This window comes from Neovison vison, chromosome 8 (genome assembly GCF_020171115.1).
Source record: "Neovison vison isolate M4711 chromosome 8, ASM_NN_V1, whole genome shotgun sequence".
NCBI lineage: Eukaryota > Metazoa > Chordata > Mammalia > Carnivora > Mustelidae > Neogale > Neogale vison.
The window spans coordinates 12,915,543-12,936,090 of NC_058098.1; the positions used below are offsets into that span (position 1 = coordinate 12,915,543).

General features: G+C 37.8%; 1 protein-coding gene across 3 annotated transcripts in view; it reads right to left on the reverse strand.

Moving 5' to 3' along the window:
• Window positions 1-20,548, reverse strand: part of NCOA3 (nuclear receptor coactivator 3) — a 132,496-nt gene that overhangs the window by 23,892 nt on the left and 88,056 nt on the right. For 2 of the 3 annotated variants that reach the window (XM_044262884.1, XM_044262882.1), the window contains exons 3-10: window positions 8,753-8,857; window positions 7,707-7,879; window positions 7,140-7,240; window positions 5,851-6,025; window positions 5,276-5,464; window positions 5,007-5,108; window positions 741-881; window positions 323-470 (exon numbers count right to left, since the gene is read on the reverse strand). In XM_044262884.1, coding sequence (XP_044118819.1) covers window positions 323-470; window positions 741-881; window positions 5,007-5,108; window positions 5,276-5,464; window positions 5,851-6,025; window positions 7,140-7,240; window positions 7,707-7,879; window positions 8,753-8,838 — 1,115 coding nt within the window. In that variant the 5' untranslated portion in view covers window positions 8,839-8,857. Of the gene's footprint in view, window positions 1-322; window positions 471-740; window positions 882-5,006; window positions 5,109-5,275; window positions 5,465-5,850; window positions 6,026-7,139; window positions 7,241-7,706; window positions 7,880-8,752; window positions 8,858-14,815; window positions 14,876-20,548 lie in introns of those variants that run through there. The other variant, XM_044262883.1, reaches the window with a different exon arrangement.

A 20,548-nucleotide genomic window follows, 5' to 3' on the forward strand; every position in this document is an offset into this window, starting at 1 on the left:
AGCTTTCCCAGGGAGTATTTAATGAACAAATCCTCATTTTCACATAATAATATAACCTTAAAAATATGTGCTCGCTTTGGCAGCATGTATATCAAAATAGTAAAGTAAGTGTGTGTGTGTGTGTGTGTGTGTATACACACACATATACATACTCTCCCAATGATCACAAGATAATAGATCATTTCACTATCCAGGAATCTAAACTCACTTCAGCAAACCCAACATCTCTGCTTTTTCTCGTTAAATCTCTGTAGATTGATAATAAAGCATCTTGAGAACACTGCTGCATTTAATGTGAGGACACACAGCAAATGATCATTACCTCTGAAGAAAGTGAGTCGAAACAAAGCCATGCCGATCATTTGTGACAGGATTTCGGAAGAGTTTGCTTTTGGTTTGTGCCGACACTATGGTTCCATCAGCCAACGAGAACCGATACACTGGGGTTTCAGCATGGCCATGGATATAAGCTGTTGGGAAAAATACACCATCACTAGTGACTACAATTGGAAAAACAGATACGTGTAAGAGAGGAGGGAAAGGAAATGTACTTTAAGTGCCACATTTTCTCAATCCAATGAAAATACTGGACCTGCACCAAAATTACAAGCACGGTAAAAAAAAAATGCTCAAGAATCACTTTCCTACCCCACACACAAAAACAACTATGAATACACTTAATGCTTTATAGTATACAAACACAACAAAAAAGACCAAGAATCAAACTCAAAATTCTTTACCTTCTTGATAGTGACGTTTCTGAGACCACGACTGACCATCATTAAGACTAAAAAATCTCTGGATACACCTTCGGATTATATCTTCAAAGCCGGGTCTCATGGAGGATCTCAGTGAATTTGTATCTATGTTGACAACTTTTCCTATTAAACAGAAGATCGAGATTTAAATCCAACCCACGAGTATTTACTGGTTGCACACTGCACGGGTTTGCACTGAAAAATAAAATAAAGACACTAAATCTTTGCTCCACCTTCTCTGCTATATCCAGAACTCTTCAAGGACATGGTCCTACAGGAAACTCTTACATTAAATGTTCTGCTGTACAAAACATGAGAGTATCACAAAACTCCTTTCACTTTCTGAATGTACAGAGTATGACGTATCCAAATAACCTTGGGTTCATTTTCACTTCAAGAAGACCACCACCTACCACTGAAATTGTTCATCTGAGGATATTCTGTCGCTGCAACTATGAAAATACCTGCCTACACAGCTAGCAGGAACAATTCTTTCCATCCGAGAGGTGACTGCATTTTTGGACACTTAAAATCTAAACCAAGAAGGTTAACCAAATACTCATTTCTATAATTCTGGAAGTGTCTGACTTTTGCTTAATACCGAATACACTAGAGACAAAATTTATACAATTCAAACATGTTATAAAATTACAGGTTTCATTAAGATGGTCCTTGAAAAAAAATGGACAACTAGGCCTTGCCACACTTTCTGAGCAGTACCAGGGCAAGATGGCATGAATAAACACCCTACAAAAAGTGTCAAAAAGAAGCAAAGAAGAGGGGCCCCTGGGTGGCTCAGTCTGTTAAATGTCCAACTTGATTTTGGTTCAGGTCATGATCTCAGGGTCATGAGATCAACCCTAGCACTAGGCTTTATGCTGGGTGTGGAGCCTGCTTAGGATTCTCTCTCAATAAAACAAAATATTAATAGTAATAAACTTTAAATTTTTTTTTAAAAAGGAGCCAAGAAGAAAGTAGTTGACCCATTGTCAAAGAAAAGAGTGGTATGAGGAGAAAGCACTAGCTATGTTCCATATAAGGAATATTCAGAAAACAGTCATAAGAACTTTGTCAAAAGCACTAAAATGCTTCTGATGGCCTCAAGAGTTGTGCTTTTGAAGCAAGCCTTGCTGATTTGCAAAACGTTGAAGTAACATTTTAAAAATTCAAAATAATTACTGAGGATGTCCTGGGCAAAAACTGTGATCAACATTCGGGACATGGTTATCCACAACAAAATATGCTCCCTTGTCACAAAATGTCAGTCTATGATTGAAAGCTCATGTTGCTGCCAAAACTCACTGGTTGTTTTTGTCTGTTCTGCATAGGACTTAATAAAAAAAAAACAAAATACCCACATCCACACGACCTCTTGTGCTCAGAACCAACAGGGTTCACCGAATCAGGAGGGTGATGGAACATCCTGACTCACCAGGCAAACAAATGACTTAAAAGAAGTAGTCAAGGGCGCCTGCGTGGCTCAGTGGGTTAAGCCTTCGGCTCAGGTCATGATCTCAGGATCCTGGGATCAAGTCCCGCATCGGGTTCTCTGCTCAGCAGGGAGCCTGCTTCCTCCTCTCTCTCTCTCTGCCTGCCTCTCTGCCTACTTGTGATCTCTCTCTCTCTCTCTCTCTCTCTCTGTCAAATAAATAAATAAATAAATAAAATCTTAAAAAAAAAAAGTAGTCAATAATTTGACTGGAAAGTCAGATTGGAAAGTCTTTTCTCTATCTTTCCTAATCTATTTTTTATTATGTTCAGTTAGTTCATTAGTTTTTGATGTAGTGTTCAATGATTCATTAGTTATATCTTCTGATATATTTATCCTCTCCATGATGTGTTTGTCAAAAAAGTAAAAATACTGAAGAAAATCAGGTTTGGGTTGGGGAAACTCATAAAGCTTCACATGGTAAAAGAGAGTTCTAAAAATGCTACTGTGGGGGCGCCTGGGTGACTCAGTGGGAAGCCTTTGGCTGAAGTCATGATCTCAGGGTCCAGGGATCGAGCCCCATGCCGGGTTCTCTGCTCGATGGGGAGCCTGCTTTCCCCTCTCTCTCTGCCTGCCTCTCTGCCTACTTGTGATCCTTGTCAAGTAAATAAATAAAATCTTTTAAAAAAATAAAAATAAAAATAGGGGGCACCTGGGTGGCTCAGTGGGTTAAAGCCTCTGCTTTCGGCTCAGGTCATGATCTCAGGGTCCTGCGATCTAGGGAGTCTGCTTCCCTCTCTCTCTGCCTACTTGTGATCAATCTCTCTCTCTCTCTCTCTCTGTCAAATAAATAAATAAATAATATTTTTAAGAAATAAATAAATAATAAAAATGAAAGTAAAATGCTACTGGGGATGACAAAGGCCACTAATGGTGGATGAGCTGACAGACAGAGCCCCCAGTCTAAGAATCTGTTTAAAATTCAGACCTTTAATGATATTTTTGAAAAAACAAAAAAACACCTTGGCAGGGGGACCTACAAAGAAGGGGCAAATGCATTCCAGGAAGAGTAAATGCTTATGCACTGTGCCCAGAATAAGGATGTTCTGTCCTCAACCACCTCCCCTGAGCTTAGCTCCAAGAGCCAGATGACGAGCACAAAAGAGATGCTCAGAAAAAATTTACATCAGGGACAGAGAATAAAACCTCTCCAAAAAAAGTACTGTGCTGAGTGCAACAAACCTCCTACAAAAGAACAGGCAGCAAGTGAGAAATACCAGCTACGGCAAGACGGCTCTCAGATGGGACCCAGATGAAACTATTTGATTTTTCCTGCTTGGTAATTTCTAACTTTTATAATGTGTGTGTATATATATATTGCTTTTATAATAAAAGAAAACATTAATACGATTAAATTTTAAAGGTTCTAGTCACTAAACTACTTGAGTAAAGATGTTCTATTTAGTATTCTCTTCTTTTTTTTCCATTTAGTATTTTCTATTACAAAATGTGGAATATTACTATTTGGGGAGAAAACTTAGTCTGCCAAGTCATAACATATACAGAGAAAGAACCACTCCAGAAGGCAAAAATTCCTCTTAGCGGGTTTGCATATCTCAAGTAAATAAAGAAAAAAGTTTTTCCAATATGAAATATTTATCAGTTTAAATTTTTATTTAAATATTTAACAGATTAAATTAAGAATACAAAGACCGTTTTTGCTATTGTTTCATCTGTGAAAATTAATCTCATGCAGCCTCAAGATGGGTAACTGACCCTGGCATAAAATGGTAACTACAAAAATAGCTTTTTAACAGTAAAATATTGTTATGTATGTATGTGTACATATATATATATATATCTCAAAAATAGCTAGAGATATGTTAGATATTTTAAACCTACCCCATTTTATCAAATTACTTATTGCAGGTCCACATGGTGGACAAAAACAAACAGCATAGACGTCAACATCAGGGAGACCCAGCTACAAATTCTTTATTAGCCAGGATCTTGGACAAGTAACCCAACCTATCTGTCACCAGGCCTAGTTCCCCATCTCTGAGACGGCACTTAGAAGACACACCATGGCTTCGCCATTCAGGGTCAGATGATCACAAGAGTTACCCTGAAGGTAAACACAGAGAATACTGCCACCGCATTAACTTTATATTGTGCCTTTTCACTTATATTGGCTTTAATTCCTTATTCCCATAGCCAAAAAAGGGCAGACCAAGATTGAAGTTTGGGGCACCTCAGTGGCTCAGTCAGTTAAGCCTCTATCTTCAGCTCAAGTCATGATCCCGGGCTCCTGGATCGAGCCCCATGTTGGGCTCCCTGCTCAGTGGGGAGCCTGCTCCTCCCTCTCCCTCTGCTGCTCCCCCACCTGAACTCTCTCTAATAAATAAATAATTTTTTAAAAAATTTTTAATTTTAGCTCATGCTGATATTAAGAATTACTCCCAGGAATTCTCATTAAATTACCTATATTTTTGAAAACTTATTTATGAAAAATGGGTTTCAAGTTAGAGAAAGAAATAATAACTTCTGACTTGAAATGTTATTTGCAGAGAGAGCTAGGTGCCTCTACATTTATTTTTTATTTATTTGAGGGATTTTATATCTCAAATATACCCACCACAAATGCCAGGGGTCTCAGTGAATCTCAGAGCTGCATAAGAAACATAAGGAGTAATCCATGCAAAGCGTTCATTACAGGGACAGAGGAACTTACATGATAGTGCAGGCTGTAGAAATAGTAAAGTTTTATAAAAACTCACCAATGAACAAAATGTATACACACACATATACCAAGTGTTTACCTGAAAGATCATGTCTAGTAATAAAGCTCTCAGGGTTTGAGGGAAACGCTCTTTCTCCTGTAGTAATGCGGCGTGCTACACAGATCATACAGGATTGCAAATCTACAATAAAAATTTAACCAGGTAAGGATTATATTTAACTTTAGGACAAGTGTATTCAATAGGCAAGTAAGGATGTGGAATTCAGTAAACGAATACGACAGTGGAAATCATAGAACTAGAAATGTGGCCACTGTTTGACAGAATCTCAAACATGTGGTGAATCTTACCTTCCCCTTCCTCCATCATGGCTCGTGGCTGAGACAGGGCAAAGCACTGCATTGTTTCATATCTCTGGCGCATTTCAGGACCAGTGTTTATGTCTTCCAGAATATCATGAGGTGTTTTCATCAACATACGGCAATTAAACGTATGGCTTTTTTGTCTCTGGGTCTCGTTTGTCCAGGCAACTCCATTAACTATGGAAAACAAAAGGAAAAGTTTTTTAAAAGCTGGCAATTCAGTCTATGACTACCATCAAAAATTTAAGCTGTACTTTCTCATTACTATGCTTTCTACAGTAATTTCTACACAGACATTTTGCAATGGCAAAATATATAATACTGGAATAATCTCCATTTCAACAGAAATCTCACCATTTTGTAATTTGCTGTATATCTGGCCCAATGAAATGTGTACCAAATTCCAAATTCACCAAGTCATATTTGAAAGTTTTGTTGTTAACGACCTGCCCTTCTGCACAAGTATGATCACTCTGCCTCCCAAAATGTGGGTTTAAGTTTCTAAGAAACTGTCAAGAAAATAATTTTTTAGCTTATTAAGAAAATGCACATTAAAATGCTACCTGTAGATTTTGGTAAGTTTTTAAGGAAATCCTTTCTGTCTTCTTCATGCAAGATATTGTAGACACTTGTATTAACCAGGTCTTCTTGCTTATACTGCAGATACTGTGTGACATTCTCTGACACAAATACAATGTTTCCATCACGATTCACCACAAACAGGAAACCATCCAATGCCTAAAGTGGGATATGTTAATATTAGCTATTATGGCCTGAACTGTATCCCCACCAAAACTCACATGCTGAAGCCCTAACCTTCATACAAATAGGGCTCTAATCCGATAGGACTGATGTTCATATGTAACAAAAGAGACACCAGGGATGCACATACACAGAGAGATCATATGAAGATATACAGAAAAGGCAACCACCTACACGCCAAGGAAAGAGGTCTCAGGAGGGAAACCAAGCCTGCCAACACTTGACATTGGAGACTTCCACCCTCCAGAACTTTAAGAAATAAATTCCTGACAGTGCCTTGGTGGCTCAGTCAGTTAAATGTCCAACTCTTGATTTCAGTGCAGGTCACGATCTCAAGGTCGTTAAGATCTAGCCCCGCATCAGGATCCATATCTGCTTAAGATTGTCTTTCTCTTCCTCACCCTCTGCCTCTCCCCCACTCTCTCACTCTTAAAAAAGAAAGAAATAGCCACCCAATCTGTGATATTTTGTTATGGCAGCCTTAGCCAATTAAGACACCAGACTTAAAGTACTAAACAGAAATTTTAAAACTACTGTTGATCTAACAACCACCACAATTATCAGCGACCAGTTACCATTCCTATTAACATCAACACAAATACTATAGGGCTTTATAAAAAATAAAAAGAATTGGGGGAAAAAAAACTACAGTCAACATAAAATCTGAATTTTTGAAGAATTATAATCTAATCATAATCTCATTATATTCTAATTATAATCTAATTTTTGAAGAATTATATCTTGAAAGGAGCTTCAAAAAATAAGAAAATCATCCTTAGCATATACTGTTTTTCCACTTGATACCAAGTCAAGCTTTAGGCACTATACTACTCCCAAAGAAGAACTAAGTTGATCAACTAAAGAGCAGTTGGAGTAAACTAGTCGAAACAACAAAGAAAAATTAACAGGTGCACTTTATAAAGAGCCTCCCTGTTCCCAACTCCTGCTCTGAAGTAAGAGAAACATGCTGTAGGTGCTACAGGTGAATCAACACTATTTAAGGAAACTACTCACAAAATAATTTTTAAGTACATTACAAAAGTGTATTTTTAAGTCTTAAAAATTCCTCAAAAAAGTATAATATACTTGCCTGAAGTAAAAGTGGTCCTAAGGAGTCTTTATCAATAACTCCCTGTCCTGTAGAGGATACATCAGCTTTCTGAACATCATCATCACTGGAAATAGCTTTTCCTGAAAAGATACAAGGCAGTACTACAAATAGCATATGCGTATCAGCTATAGGTCAATTTCACCTTCACACAGTGCCCGGAACAAAGACACACATGGAGCATATATATGCACATATATAACATTTCATGATAAGAAAACAATGCTATAATTTTTAAATGTTAAAACTTAAGATTCACCCAGGAGGGCAGAAGCTACCCTCAATTTTTCTTCACTACTACATGTACTATCCATGGCTTCCTGAAAGGAAGCTAACACGTGACTAGGTGAGAACACAGGCTTCTATCTACTTCTCTATTAACTGTTTCTCAAAGAGTACAGCTGGTCAACTCATTTGTCCAGTCCCACAGGCTAGGTTCAATTAGCAGCAGTCTGTACATAAGCAACAAGGAAGCCAAAAGACAAATGTAAACACAGTTGACAAGTTTCCTTCTGAAAATACTTGAGTGTTTTTCTTACTTTGTATTACCTTGCTCTTTTATTTGACGTATCTGTCTTACTGTTTCCTTTAAAATTGCACATTTATCTGGTTTGACATTGAAATTGTCAATATCGCTAAGATTAGCAGATATCAGTTCAGCCAATTCTTCAATATATTTACTCTCCTGCTCCCGTCTCCACTTTTCACCACTGCAGGTAAGACTGAGAGAAAGGGGGGTCATGAATACACCTATCACACAAGAGCAGTGAGCAGAACAAGCACACAGCACAACTACTTTCACATCTGAACAAACTGAATTCAGCCAACAGAAACCACCAAAACCTTGTCTTGGAGAAGTAGCAGAATAGAGTAGAAATTCAGGCAAACCTAAATTTCGAGTCAATCTTTTTGTTAGCCTGGTGGCCTTGGGCACACTTAGTCTCAGTATCTTCTTCGAGAATATGAGGATACATAGTCTTTACCTCACAGAGACAGTAAAACAACAAAGAATAAGGAAAACAGTGTTAGCTACTTATTAATGACAAGGTTTTATGGTTTATAGATCATTTTTTACTCTGCAACAATCACATTAAAACTCAAGTCATATTGGCCTTGACAAATACTAAAAAGGCTAGAGTATCACTGCATAAAATGAAATACTTGATTTCCATTTTTTAAACTTCAAACTTCATTCAGGAACAGAATGATGAAACCCCACAAATGTCAAAATACCAACTTACATTTTCTTACAGGAATTTGAAGAGTCTTATTGGATAGTAGCAATTATCTATTCCTAACTCCTACCTACCTCCTCCACTGAGAAATGCTTCACGCTGTATCAAAGGTGTTAGTATAAGATTCTTGCTTCTATCTGAATCAGCAACAAAATTTCTATTGCATCATAAGGCTGTCCATCTGATCACTATGCCACACTACTTACTACAAATCGAAATCATATAATTTAAGCAAAGACAAAAAAAGAAAATTTTAACCAGAGAATATAAATAACAGAAAGCTGAAATGCTATCTTTAAGCAAAAATATAACGGTAGGGGGAGGAGCCTTTGGTGAAGCATCAGGAAATACACTGCCTACCCTTGTCCTGGAGTATCACATGGCAATTTGCGTTTTCGTGAATCAGGGGCCAGTGGATCCAAGGAGCTTTCTCCCAATCCGCTCATCGTGACTACACATCAGCAACTAACAAAGAATAATGAGAAGATGAAAATATTATATAATATCCATGACTTTACAAAGCTATTGTATGCTTGAATGGCTTAATCTTATAATTCCGAAGTACACCCTCTCCATGGTTAGATGATTCTTTTTTTTTTTTTTTTTAAAGATTTTATTTATTTCTTTCAGAGAGAGAGACAGAGAGACAGAGAGACAGCAGGAGCAAGAGGAGCAGCTAAGGGAGAGGGAGAGGGACAAGCAAACTCCTGAGCAGGGAGCACGCAGGGCTCAATCTCAGCACCCCGAGATCATGACCTGAGTCAAAGTCAAACACTCAACCAACTGAGGCACCCAGGCACCCCCGTGGTTAGAGAATTCTTAATACTCTTTATTACAAATTTGTATTCCGAAGACAACGTCGAGTTCATATTCCAGTTTAATTATGCAGAACGTACAACTCCAAGACTAAAATGTTTCTCAAGTCCGACTAAAAATGTGTATGTTAAACACTACAAAGGATAAGAAAGGCATCTTTTCATATTTAATAAAAAGAAAAAGAGACTGCCAACTCTACAAGTGATGAAATCCCAGGGTACCCAGCTGGCTCAGTTAGTAGAGAAGGTGACTCTTGGTCTCAGAGTTTTGAGTTTTGAGCCCCAATGCTGGGTGTGGAGATTACTTAAAAATAAAAATCTTGAAAAAAAAATCCTGCATTTTATTTTTACCCAAAAAAGCACAAATTAGAGCTTATCTTGTCATTTGGTAAAGAGTCTTCAAATGATAAAAGTCTAACTTTTTTTTAGGCTATTTTCAAGGTAGCACATGGCTTTCCTTCAAACCATTTCATTAGTATTTATTACCTACTGTATTGTTCTTCTGTGACTTCAAAATAAACCTGGAATGTGTAAATAACACATAAACTCCACGATGTTAGGCCTGGAGAGAAGATGTACAATAAAAAATCCAAGGGAGGGGAAAAAGGGATTCTGACAAGATCCACGTAGCAACAATTATCTTAATACTAACTGATGGAAATGTAATATGTTTTGGTTAAGATTTCAATGATAAAGAAAATAAATGTAGGGTGTTTCTTGTTGAAACAAAAACAGGTTTTAACATTCAGTAGTTCATAATTTTAAGACATCTACTAAGCCTTCACTAAGAACTTTATTTGTCCTAAACTCTTGCTCCTAAACAGGAACAATCATTTAGACAATCATTGTTCTAAAGAATTCCAAGTCCATCAAGAAGATCAAACTTTCCAAACTACTTTTTTCTCAGTATGTTAAAAATGTATCTTGCAGTTCATCTAGATTTTAGACATGCAGTGAAGGACATAAATTTCCACTAGATGGCACAATAATACCAGGAAAGCAGACAAATAAAAATCCAAAATTTCACACATGATGCCAATGAAACTTAAAATACATAGCTTTTATTTTTTATTCTATTTTTTTAAGACTTTATTTATTTATTTGAGAGAGAGACAGTGAGAGAGAGCATGAGCAAGGAGAAGGTCAGAGGGAGAAGCAGACTCCCCATGGAGCTGGGAGCCCAATGCGGGACTCGATCCCTGGACTCCGGGATCTGACCTGAGCCGAAGGCAGTCGTCCAACCGACTGAGCCACCCAGGCGTCCCAATACATAGCTTTTAAAATCAAAACCACATGATCATTAACCAAGAGTTCTAGATTATGACATCACCTTTACATATGCTGTAAGTATGAGTTAAATACCAACAAAACTTATTCTACCTATAATTTTTGGTAGTAAAACGTAGAAGCTGAAAACTGAGATGTTTCTAAAGAGTTGTTCCCCCCACACACAAGTTAAAATAAAAGAGAAAAGAACTTAACATATCTTTTATTAATAGTGGCTCAATATGGGGTGCCTGGGTGGGTCAGTGGGTTGAGCAGCAGGCCCCTGATACCAACTCAGGTCATGATCCCCGGGTTGTGAAAGGAAATCCCCAGTTGGGTGCCACAGCGAGCAGGGAGCCTGTTTTGAGACTCTCTTCCCCACCCCCACCCCATGCCTGAACGTGCTCGTACACGCTCTCACCCTCTAAAATAAATATCAAAAAAAAAAAAAAAAAAAAAGTGGCTCAATATTATGATTTTGAAGCATACCCACAACACCCCACAATGCCAGAAATACTGTTCTTCAAAAATGACAATGTCCTAAAAAACAAAATCTTTAAGTATTCCAGATTTTAAAAAGTTAAAAAGAAATGACAAATGTGGTATTTGTTCCCATACTGGATTCTGTCCTAGACAGGGGAAGTGCTATAGAAGACATTAATGGATCAACTAGCAAAATGAGAATATGTACAGTAAGAATATTTTATCCATGTCAAATTTACTTGAGTTCTGTACATGTTTAAGAGGTTATCCCTATTCTTAATATTTACAGTAAATGGGCCATTATATAGGCAGATGACCCTCCAGTGGTGGAGGGATGGGATTTATATATATTTTAAGTGACTGGGTGAGAAAAGGAACAAAAAGAAAAGCAAAGAAGAGGAAGAGAGGAGAACAGAGGGCAGCAAAATACTGACACTGGGTGAATCTTGATAGGAGAAAATTTTTAAGTTCTTTGTACTATTCTTTTTCTTGCAACTTTAAGTTTAAAATTATTTCCAGGGGTGCCTGGGTGGCTCAGTGGGTTAAAGCCTCTGCCTTCGGCCCAGGTTATGATCCCAGGGTCCTGGAATCAGAGCCCCCACATTGGGCTTTCTGCTCAGCCGGGAGCCTGCTTCCCTCCTCTCTCTCTGCCTGCCTCTCTTCCTACTTGTGATCTCTAAATAAATAAATAAATAAAATCATTTCCAAATAAAAATGTTTTAAAGTATGTTTAGTTTTGATTTCCAATTTCCATATTTAAAAACAGTCCTGGGGCGCCTAGGTGGCTCAGTGGGTTAAAGCCTCTGCCTTCAGCTCAGGTCATGGTCCCAGGGTTCTGGGATCGAGCCCCACATCAGGCTCTCTGCTCGACAGGGAGCCTGCTTCCTCCTCTCTCTCTCTCTGCCTATCTCCTCTGCCTACTTGTAATCTGTCTGTCAAATAAATAAATAAAAATCTTTAAAAAAAATAAAATAAAATAATAAAATAAAAACGGTCCTTAAGTATAGAAAAATAATTTTAGCTATGTCAATACACACCTGGTTTTATATGTTTCATTCACAAAGTTATTTTTAAATTGAGTGGCAAACCATCCAGTGAGTAGTAACATTTCTTTACTTTAAAAATATCACCTATTGCCCTCCCACCCCCAAAAAATCATCTATTCCACATCCTGGATATTATTTTCTTACTTTGGTATCAAACATAAGCTGAATCCCCAAAATTGAACAGCAAACTACTTAGTGAACAAATAGCATTTCTTTACTTTGAAAGACGTGATTTATTCTATACTCTCCGTATTTTTTTTTTAATATTTTGCTTATTTATTTGACACAGAGAAATCACAAGTAGGCAGAGAGGCAGGTGGGGGCGGGAGGGGGAGCAGGTTCCCTGCTGAGCAGAGAAGCTTGATCAATGCACAGGGATGGATCCCAGAACTCAGAGACCATGACCTGAGCCAAAGGCAGAGGCTTAACCCACTGAGCCACCCAGATGCCCCTCTATAGTCTCAGTATTATTGCACCTGACTTTGCTATTAAATATTAAGCTGAATTTTCAGTCAGTTTAAGGTGTCTAGCATTTATTAAGTGGTCAATAAATGTCTTGAATAAATACTGAATAAATGGAACATTCAACTTATTAAGTCACACTTTAGAATTCCCTTCACTCTAATTTATATAATAGTACAAATTTTTTAAATTTTTCACTTCTACACTTGACATAGGATGTCATTAAAATGAATTTTAAAGGCATAAATTACATGAGCAGAGAATGAAAAACCATGACAATCTCTTAGTATGGAAGAAATCAATAACCACAATTACCAGTCTAAACCAGAAAGGCATACAAATCATTCGTGTTAAGTCAATTTTTATGTGCATGTAGAGAAATATAAATATGTCAAATGTGTCCATACATACATATGTGACTCTTTCTCTTGATCTGGCATAACAAGAAGCCATAAAGTGCATGACTGTACAGTCTATATACTACCAAACTTACTCTTTTTTACAGAATTCACTGACTCTAGTAACAAAAGTAATTGTCCACAAATGTACGAAATGCATGAACACAAAATTCTAATGTAAAACCATGAAGGTTTGTGTTTTGTTTTGTTTTGTTTTGTTTTAAAGAATGGGTTTGCCAATTTCTTGTCTAGTTATTATTCAGATATGAACCTTGGTACCAGGCTATAGGTACTGCACAACACCTGAAAGATCACATGATTTCCAAGACTGAATGATAAAATACCATACAACAATGAAAAAAATCAAAATACAGCAAATGCATCTCCCAAATTTCATTAGGATAAGGAAAATGCTCAACATGAAAAATGAAAACTGTATTTCTGCCCAAAAAACGAGTTTGTGTATATAATAACTAATACAATTAATCCTGAGCACAAATGACTATGACATATAAGTTTTCTATTTGGTATTAATCTTCATTATAAATATAAAATTTGCAAATAGCATTTGTTTTATTTGCCAGGTCTGCTGCCTGCTTCTCACTGGTGGAGATGGACTCAATCTTTAATCACCTGAGAGGACATATTATCTAGTTTGGTAAATTACTCTTTTTAAGGTATGAAAGGTAAATGCCTAGCACACACCCTAAATCTAGACCACTTTTAGTCAGTAGTCAATAATTAGAGTGGGAGGAGAGAACAGATTACATACAAGGCCCATGAATAGATCATTTTTCCCCAAAATATTCTAGAAGGAACATAAATTGGTAACTGTGCTTACATTCTTACTTCTTAAATTACATCCCATCTAGTTTAGAGGATATATGGAGTTGGTAAAATCCATATTCAAAGGGAAAATAATATAGCACAAGAGTCTCACAGTGTCTTCGAAAAATATAAGAAGAGTCTACGAATATTAAGCCCCTTCTAAAGTCTGACCCCCTACTATTAAAGATCACCTACACAGTAGAGAATTAAGACCACAATATATATCTGTCCCCCAAGTGATCTGCACTCTTGAAGTCACCTCATAAATCCAATGACTTACACAGATATATTTTGAAGCTGCTAACCAAGAGACATCCCCCAAGTGATTATGAAACTAGAGATACACCTCAACTACACTTCCAGGCGAATACAATCCAATCAGTTTTGTCAAGCCCCTGACACCACCGTTTAAAGACAGACTGGAGAACACCTGGGTGGCTCAGTGAGTTAAGCCTCTGCCTTTGCCTCAGGTCGTGATCCCAGTGTCCTGGGATCAAGCCCTGGTCAGGCTCCTGCTCAGTCGGGAACTCCCTGCCCCTACCCTCAAGCTCGTGCTCTCTCTCTCTGAAAAAACAAAATATTTTTTTTAAAGAGAAAAAGAAAAGAACTAGAGAAGAGAACTTTTCATTGAATCAGAATCCAAGAGCCCAAAATATGTTCAGTCTTTCAGGGTGAACTCAGCCATCTAGATCCTTGAGCTGTTTCACAATTTTCTCCCTTTTCTAAAATGTTTCTAAGAGTTCTGTGCTACCTACACTTCAATATACTGATATGACGATGCATACTTTAAGCTAAGATCACATTTAAGTAAGATATTCTATGCAATTTACTTCAAATATAGACAGGAGCAATTTAGAATAACCTTCAGTGCTATCAAAATCTAATTATTACCTACTGCTATATCATTTGGAAAAACTGGATTTAAAATGAACAAAATTTTACAGGAACTGGTTAGAATTCCTTACATAAATACTACAGGACTTCCTATATATAATAAGCTATGATACATGTTTAAGCCTAGACATGATCAGATTACAAGTTAAACTGCTAAAAAATGAACATTCCTAAACTAATTCAGAAAAGCAAAGAAGAGGAAGGATAAAAGGAGAAAAGAATTATACTTGCCAATTCAAAAGTCATGAAAATGTTGGTATATGACTGAACAGCATCAACTAGTTTTCATTTGGGTTATCTGCAGTTAAGACAGGAGGGAAAAAATATTGATTGTGTGTGACAAATTAGCCAGATGGACAAGGATACAGGAAGTACTCCTGTCCAAAAGGAAAAGATACCAATCAACAATGGTAAGGCACATAGTTTGGGGCGGGGGGGGGGGTGCCATGAGATGCCAAAATCCAAAATGGGGAGGAGATGGGTTACCCAGTAAATCTCAGATGGCACAAAGACCTACTAAAATATTTTACTTTTCCTAAATTAATAAGGGAAAGGGAAGGGGAAAACTTTTTTGGCAGTATAGTGCTGGGCACATCACATATTCTGTGTAATATCTCGTAATGACTCTCCAAAGTATGTATCAGTATTCCCACTTGACAGATAAGGAAAGAGCTAAGCAACGTGCCACTGGATCACACCCAGATACTAGAGGGCAGAGCTGGACTCAGAACTGTATAATCAACAAAAGACGCACCACATGTTCCTTGGGCATTTTATCCCTCCCCCAAAATAAACCATTTGTATTGTTAAATCACACCACCTCCAACCAGTTAACAGAAAATGTCTCAACTCATCAGTAAGAACACTGAGAAGCTGTACACTCAGGGTTTAGGGGTGTGCAGAATATCAGGGGCAGAGGCAAGGAGCCCCTCAAACGCAGCAGCACTAATGCTGCTAATCCCCCTCAAGCCCCTAAAAACTAAGCACTACTCTACAAATCACCAGATAAATGGCCCTTTGAGGTGGATCTAATATTAACCCTTACCCTTACTTCCACTTGATATAAGTAACAGTGGCTAACACAGCAAGAACACTACTTAAGATCAAAAATGCACAAACCATAACCTAAAGAAGTATGCCATGTCTTTTTAGTCTTGGGTTTTCTAAGATTAAATGCTGGGGCCAAAAACTTTGAACTATCCCACAAGTAATTTAATTTATTTGTCAGGCTTGTTTGTCTGACTTATACAAGGTATGATTAAATAATGCTAATTAGGGAGTGTTTCTGGGTATCTCCTGAGAATCACAGTAACTTGAGGAAAATTTTCAAAGAACAACTGTGGATTTGAAATAATTTATTGAAAACCACTTAAAGCTTAATGTAAAAACAGAAACTGCTTAATCCAATTTGAGAAAAAAATACCACTGGGACAAATTATGAGACATTCATATATAAAAGCACTACCCCAAATTCAAGTTCCAAATTGACACTCTTACTCAAGACAATTTAGTATACAGTCACCACTAATTAGTCTAAAGCCTTAATCCTACAAAATTATATTTTCTAAAATATCAAATTGAAGGTTTTATTTCAATCTATGCTACAGCTCCAAGAAAGCCAGCACCATAGAGGAAAAGACTGAAGAACTGAGGGGAGTAAAACCTGTGTGTGTTTAAGAGACCATGGTGGGTAGCCAGGATGGGATAAATACGGAACTGCTATGAAAGCTTCCTCATCAACCAGATGCCTCTTCCAGTGATTACCTTTTGTTTTAATTCAACCCTAGCAAGAGGATAAGAGCTGAAAGAAGAAAAGGACAGGAAAGAGAGAAAGTTTCAAATAAAAACTAACTGGCAATATCCTCTCGTTTTGTTGCTGATAACCTGTTATGTTTATTTAGTGGGATCAAATATAAACCACCTAATGCAATCCACTTTTCAATTTAATTCTATTTCAGCTCAAACATTTGCATGCCCAGAACCACTTTAGGTCCAGGAAGGAGAAATGAATCACACCATACACTGTTACGACTCTCAGGTTAGCAGAAGAGGAAAACATAAACAGTTATAACAACATAATTGGTAAGTGTTAAAATGAAGGCACTGCATAAAGTGTCATGGGAACACAGCTGATAGGAAACCTACCAGCCTACAGCTGTTTTTTAGAGAGAAAAAGCAGATGAGCAGTGTCTGTAATAAACTACCTTGGTGCAGACATATGCCAGAAATGGTTTACCCTTAGGTCCTGTCTTCCTTAGTTTATAAGGCCAACAAATTTGAAAAGGGGCTAGCAGAGAATAACCGAGTAAAACATCCTATTTTTAATATATAAATTAAGTTTAAAAGCCTCCAAATGTAAATTAACAGCTATTTTATCCACAAGTTTCATTCTGTGTTCTCCCTTTGTATGTCTTGCCTTTTCATTCTCAATCAACAGATTGACCCCAAAGTCCTTTCACATTTATGTTCCAGTTTAAACCTGATGAAGCTGAATTCAAACACAAACCCCCAGAGGCCCCACTACCAGAATTGAGCATGCCAATTAGTCAAAGCAGGTGTTAGTTGCAACTGGAAGCTTGTTGCCAAGAGACTTCTCAACCTCCACAGAAGTAACCAAGTTCAAGTTCACAAATACACACTGTGCAGAGGGAGTTAAGCCGCTTCCATCTAAATCAAATTACTCTCTCTTGACAGTATACTAACCAGCTGGGTAATTCCTTAGTTGTTTTAAAGGTAACACTGGATCCTACAATTTAATGCACTGAATCCCTTCACACCTGAGCTTCACTCTAAACATACCATCAGTCATAGTTCTTCCTCAGCATGGCCCCTACCACCAGCAGCAGCCTCCCTAATGACCTATGCTAAAAGAGATTCTGACAAAGGATGATCACTGAATTATTTCCTGTTTTAAGTCATTCCTCTTTAAATCTCCCTTTTATCTCTTTTCTATCTAGAATACTCCTACTCATCCTTCAAGACATTAAGTTCAACTATCACCTCTGATGAAACCATTCAAATTCTCCCAATTACAGAAAAAGTTTTCCCTTCTTTAACCTAATACACTTTTCATAATTTACTACACTGTTTTACACACTGCCCTCTACTCCTGTTCTCTTTTCTGTCCCCACTTTCTACACTATAAGTTCCATTATTTAAAAAAAAAAAAAAAAAGAAGAAGAAGAAGAACTTGTACAAGGGGCACCTGGCTAGCTCAGGCAGAGAAGCGTGCAATTCTTGGTCTTGGGGTTGTAAATTCGAGACCCATACTGGGTGTAGAGATTAGTTACATAAATAAATAAATAAACAACCAAAATTTTTTCTTAATAAACTTTCTTAAAAATTGTATGAGACTCTTTCATTACAAACTCCTTCCTCCTCCTTTTTTACAGCTACTACCCACCATTCTCCCAGTTCCTTTTCCAACTCCAGCTCTCCTTTTCTTTACCAACCCCTTAGCTGTACTTTTTGCCAACTCTATAATCGTCCTTAAAATACAGAGAAGATGCAAGAAGGGCTGGGAGGATATTAAAAACTTCATAGAACATTTTTGCTTCTTTTTGACACGTCATTTTTCACTCCAACAAACATAGGGGCTCCAACCTGCCTATCGAAATAAAACTCAAAGGTCTGGATCTTTCAGATGATTTACTATGACATAATGAGAAGACAAGGGGGGTTCTGCTGGAATCAAACTCAAGAGCTAAATTGCAATTTCACTCAAATGTAAACTTTTGTCGCCTTTAAAAAGTCTTCACCACAGCACCTGGGTGGCTCAGTGGGTTCAAGCCTCTGCCTTCCGCTCAGGTCATGATCCCAGGGTCCTGGGATCAAGCCCCGCACTGGGCTCTCTGCTCCACAGAGGGCCTGCTTCCTCCTCTCTCTCTGCCTGCCTCTCTGCCTACGTTTGATCTCTGTTTGTCAAATAAATAAATAAAATCTTTAAAAAAAAAAAAAAAAGCCTATCACCTGTAAAATCTGGGAATAATCCCAACTCACATACAAGCAAGTAACTGACACAGGGAGTAAGGGGGACCCCTCAATACCAAGAACAAAGATTAAGTTCAGCAACAGTAACTTTGCTCTCTGTTGAAAGACAAATAGCTACAAATATCCCATATGGCAACAAATTAAAATGTTTCAGACCAAAAAAAAAAAAAAGAAAGAAAGAAAGAAAGAAAAAAAAACAAATTAGCCAGAACTGTTCAGGCTATTCTCAATTGATAGGTAGCTGTGTGGAATTCAAAACATTCTCCCACTGAAATAGTGTGGTAAGACAGAACTGGTAGCGAATATAACCATGAAAAGAGAACAAATTACTCTAACAGTTATCTATGCTCCTAAGATTAAACGATATAAGAATAAGAAGGCACATTTTAAAGGATTCTGAAGAGGATATCCACATACAAAGGCACTAGGCAAAAGCACACAGGGGTGGTTCTTTATGATCTCTTTTTACTTCCCAACTGGCAGGTTAATTTTTCATGGATAGATGTAAATATGTCTACATCAAAACTATATCTAAGTTTTCCCTTGGCACAGAATGAAAATATAAGCAGCAGAGAAAAAGAGAGGAACAAGAGAGAAATGAAGTTTTAGGAAAAAAAGAGAGAGAGAGAGAAATGAAGCTTTGAGCCCCCTCGAGGTAAGTGGTAAACACCAGATTAAGATAAACAGGTTAGAGGAGCGTGTGTGAGCCTGTGCACACAGCAGGAATAAAATCTAATACAGATTCAATAAATAAACAATAAAATGTAAAAGGGGGAATGATCACAGCATGTGCCCCATTCTCTCCTAACCTCTCCTAACTCCTTATTTCTATCTGCCTCAGAGAAGAAAAAAAGGTACGAAAAGAAACGGTAATACTTAAGACCGAATATTAGGCACCTGGTAAGGAAAGCTGCAGGAAGTAGCAGTAAGCGCGCCATGAATGCTACAAATGGTAACTGCGGGTCAAAAACAGCATTGCAATTCCGGAACTGGAGTTCGAGCACAGTGAAAAACTTCAAGTAGCGAGACAACCCCCACCTGCAGTACTGAGGTCAGCCCTGTCCACCAATATCAAAAACATTAAGTAGCTACAGAGGGTTTACCAGTGACACTAACATTATAAAAATTAACAATGTGGTAATGAAAAGTTGATAAAGCAACTTGAACTAATTTTTCAAAGAAAAATACTGACAGTGGAACTGAGTGAGAGAGATGTATCAAGGGTAAAACCCATCTTAGCTAGATTTCCTTCTTAAAAAGCAAAAACAGGGGTGCCTGAGTGGCTCAGTCTTTGGGCATCTGCCTTCAACTCAGATCACGATCCTTTACTGGGATCGAGCCCCGCATGGGGCTCCTTGCTCAGCAGGAAGCCTGCTTCTCCCGCTCCAGCTCCCACTCCCACTTCCCCTGCTCATGTTCCCTCTCTCACTGTGTGTCTCTCTGTCAAATAAATAAAAATCTTTTTTTTTTAAATAAAATAAAATAAATAAAAGCAAAAACATAGGAGAGGCACCTGACTGGCTCAGTCAGAGAGTGTGCGACTTGTAATCCTGGGTTTGTGAATTTGGCCCCACTTTGGGTGTAGGGATTACTTGAAAGTAAATGGGTGGCTCAGTGGGTTAAAGCCTCTGCCTTCAGCTCAGGTCATGATCCCAGTGTCCTGGGATTAAGCCCCACCCACATCGGGCTCTCTGCTCTGCAGGGAGCCTGCTTCCTCCTCTCTCTGCCTGCCTCTCTGCCTAGTTGTGATTTCTGTCAAATAGATAAAATATTTAAAAAAAAAAAAAAAAAAGCAAAGACACTGAAGCAGATGTTCTCTGAAGCTAGTGACACAGCACAGCAGGTCTGACTCATAAGACTTCCTGAATGGGTCATCATCTTCACTGCAGGTTAGTCTGTGGCTCAGTCCTTGAGTGCTGTTTCCACTGCCAGTTTGCTTTTTCTGACCTTACAGCATACTGATTATAATTCCAC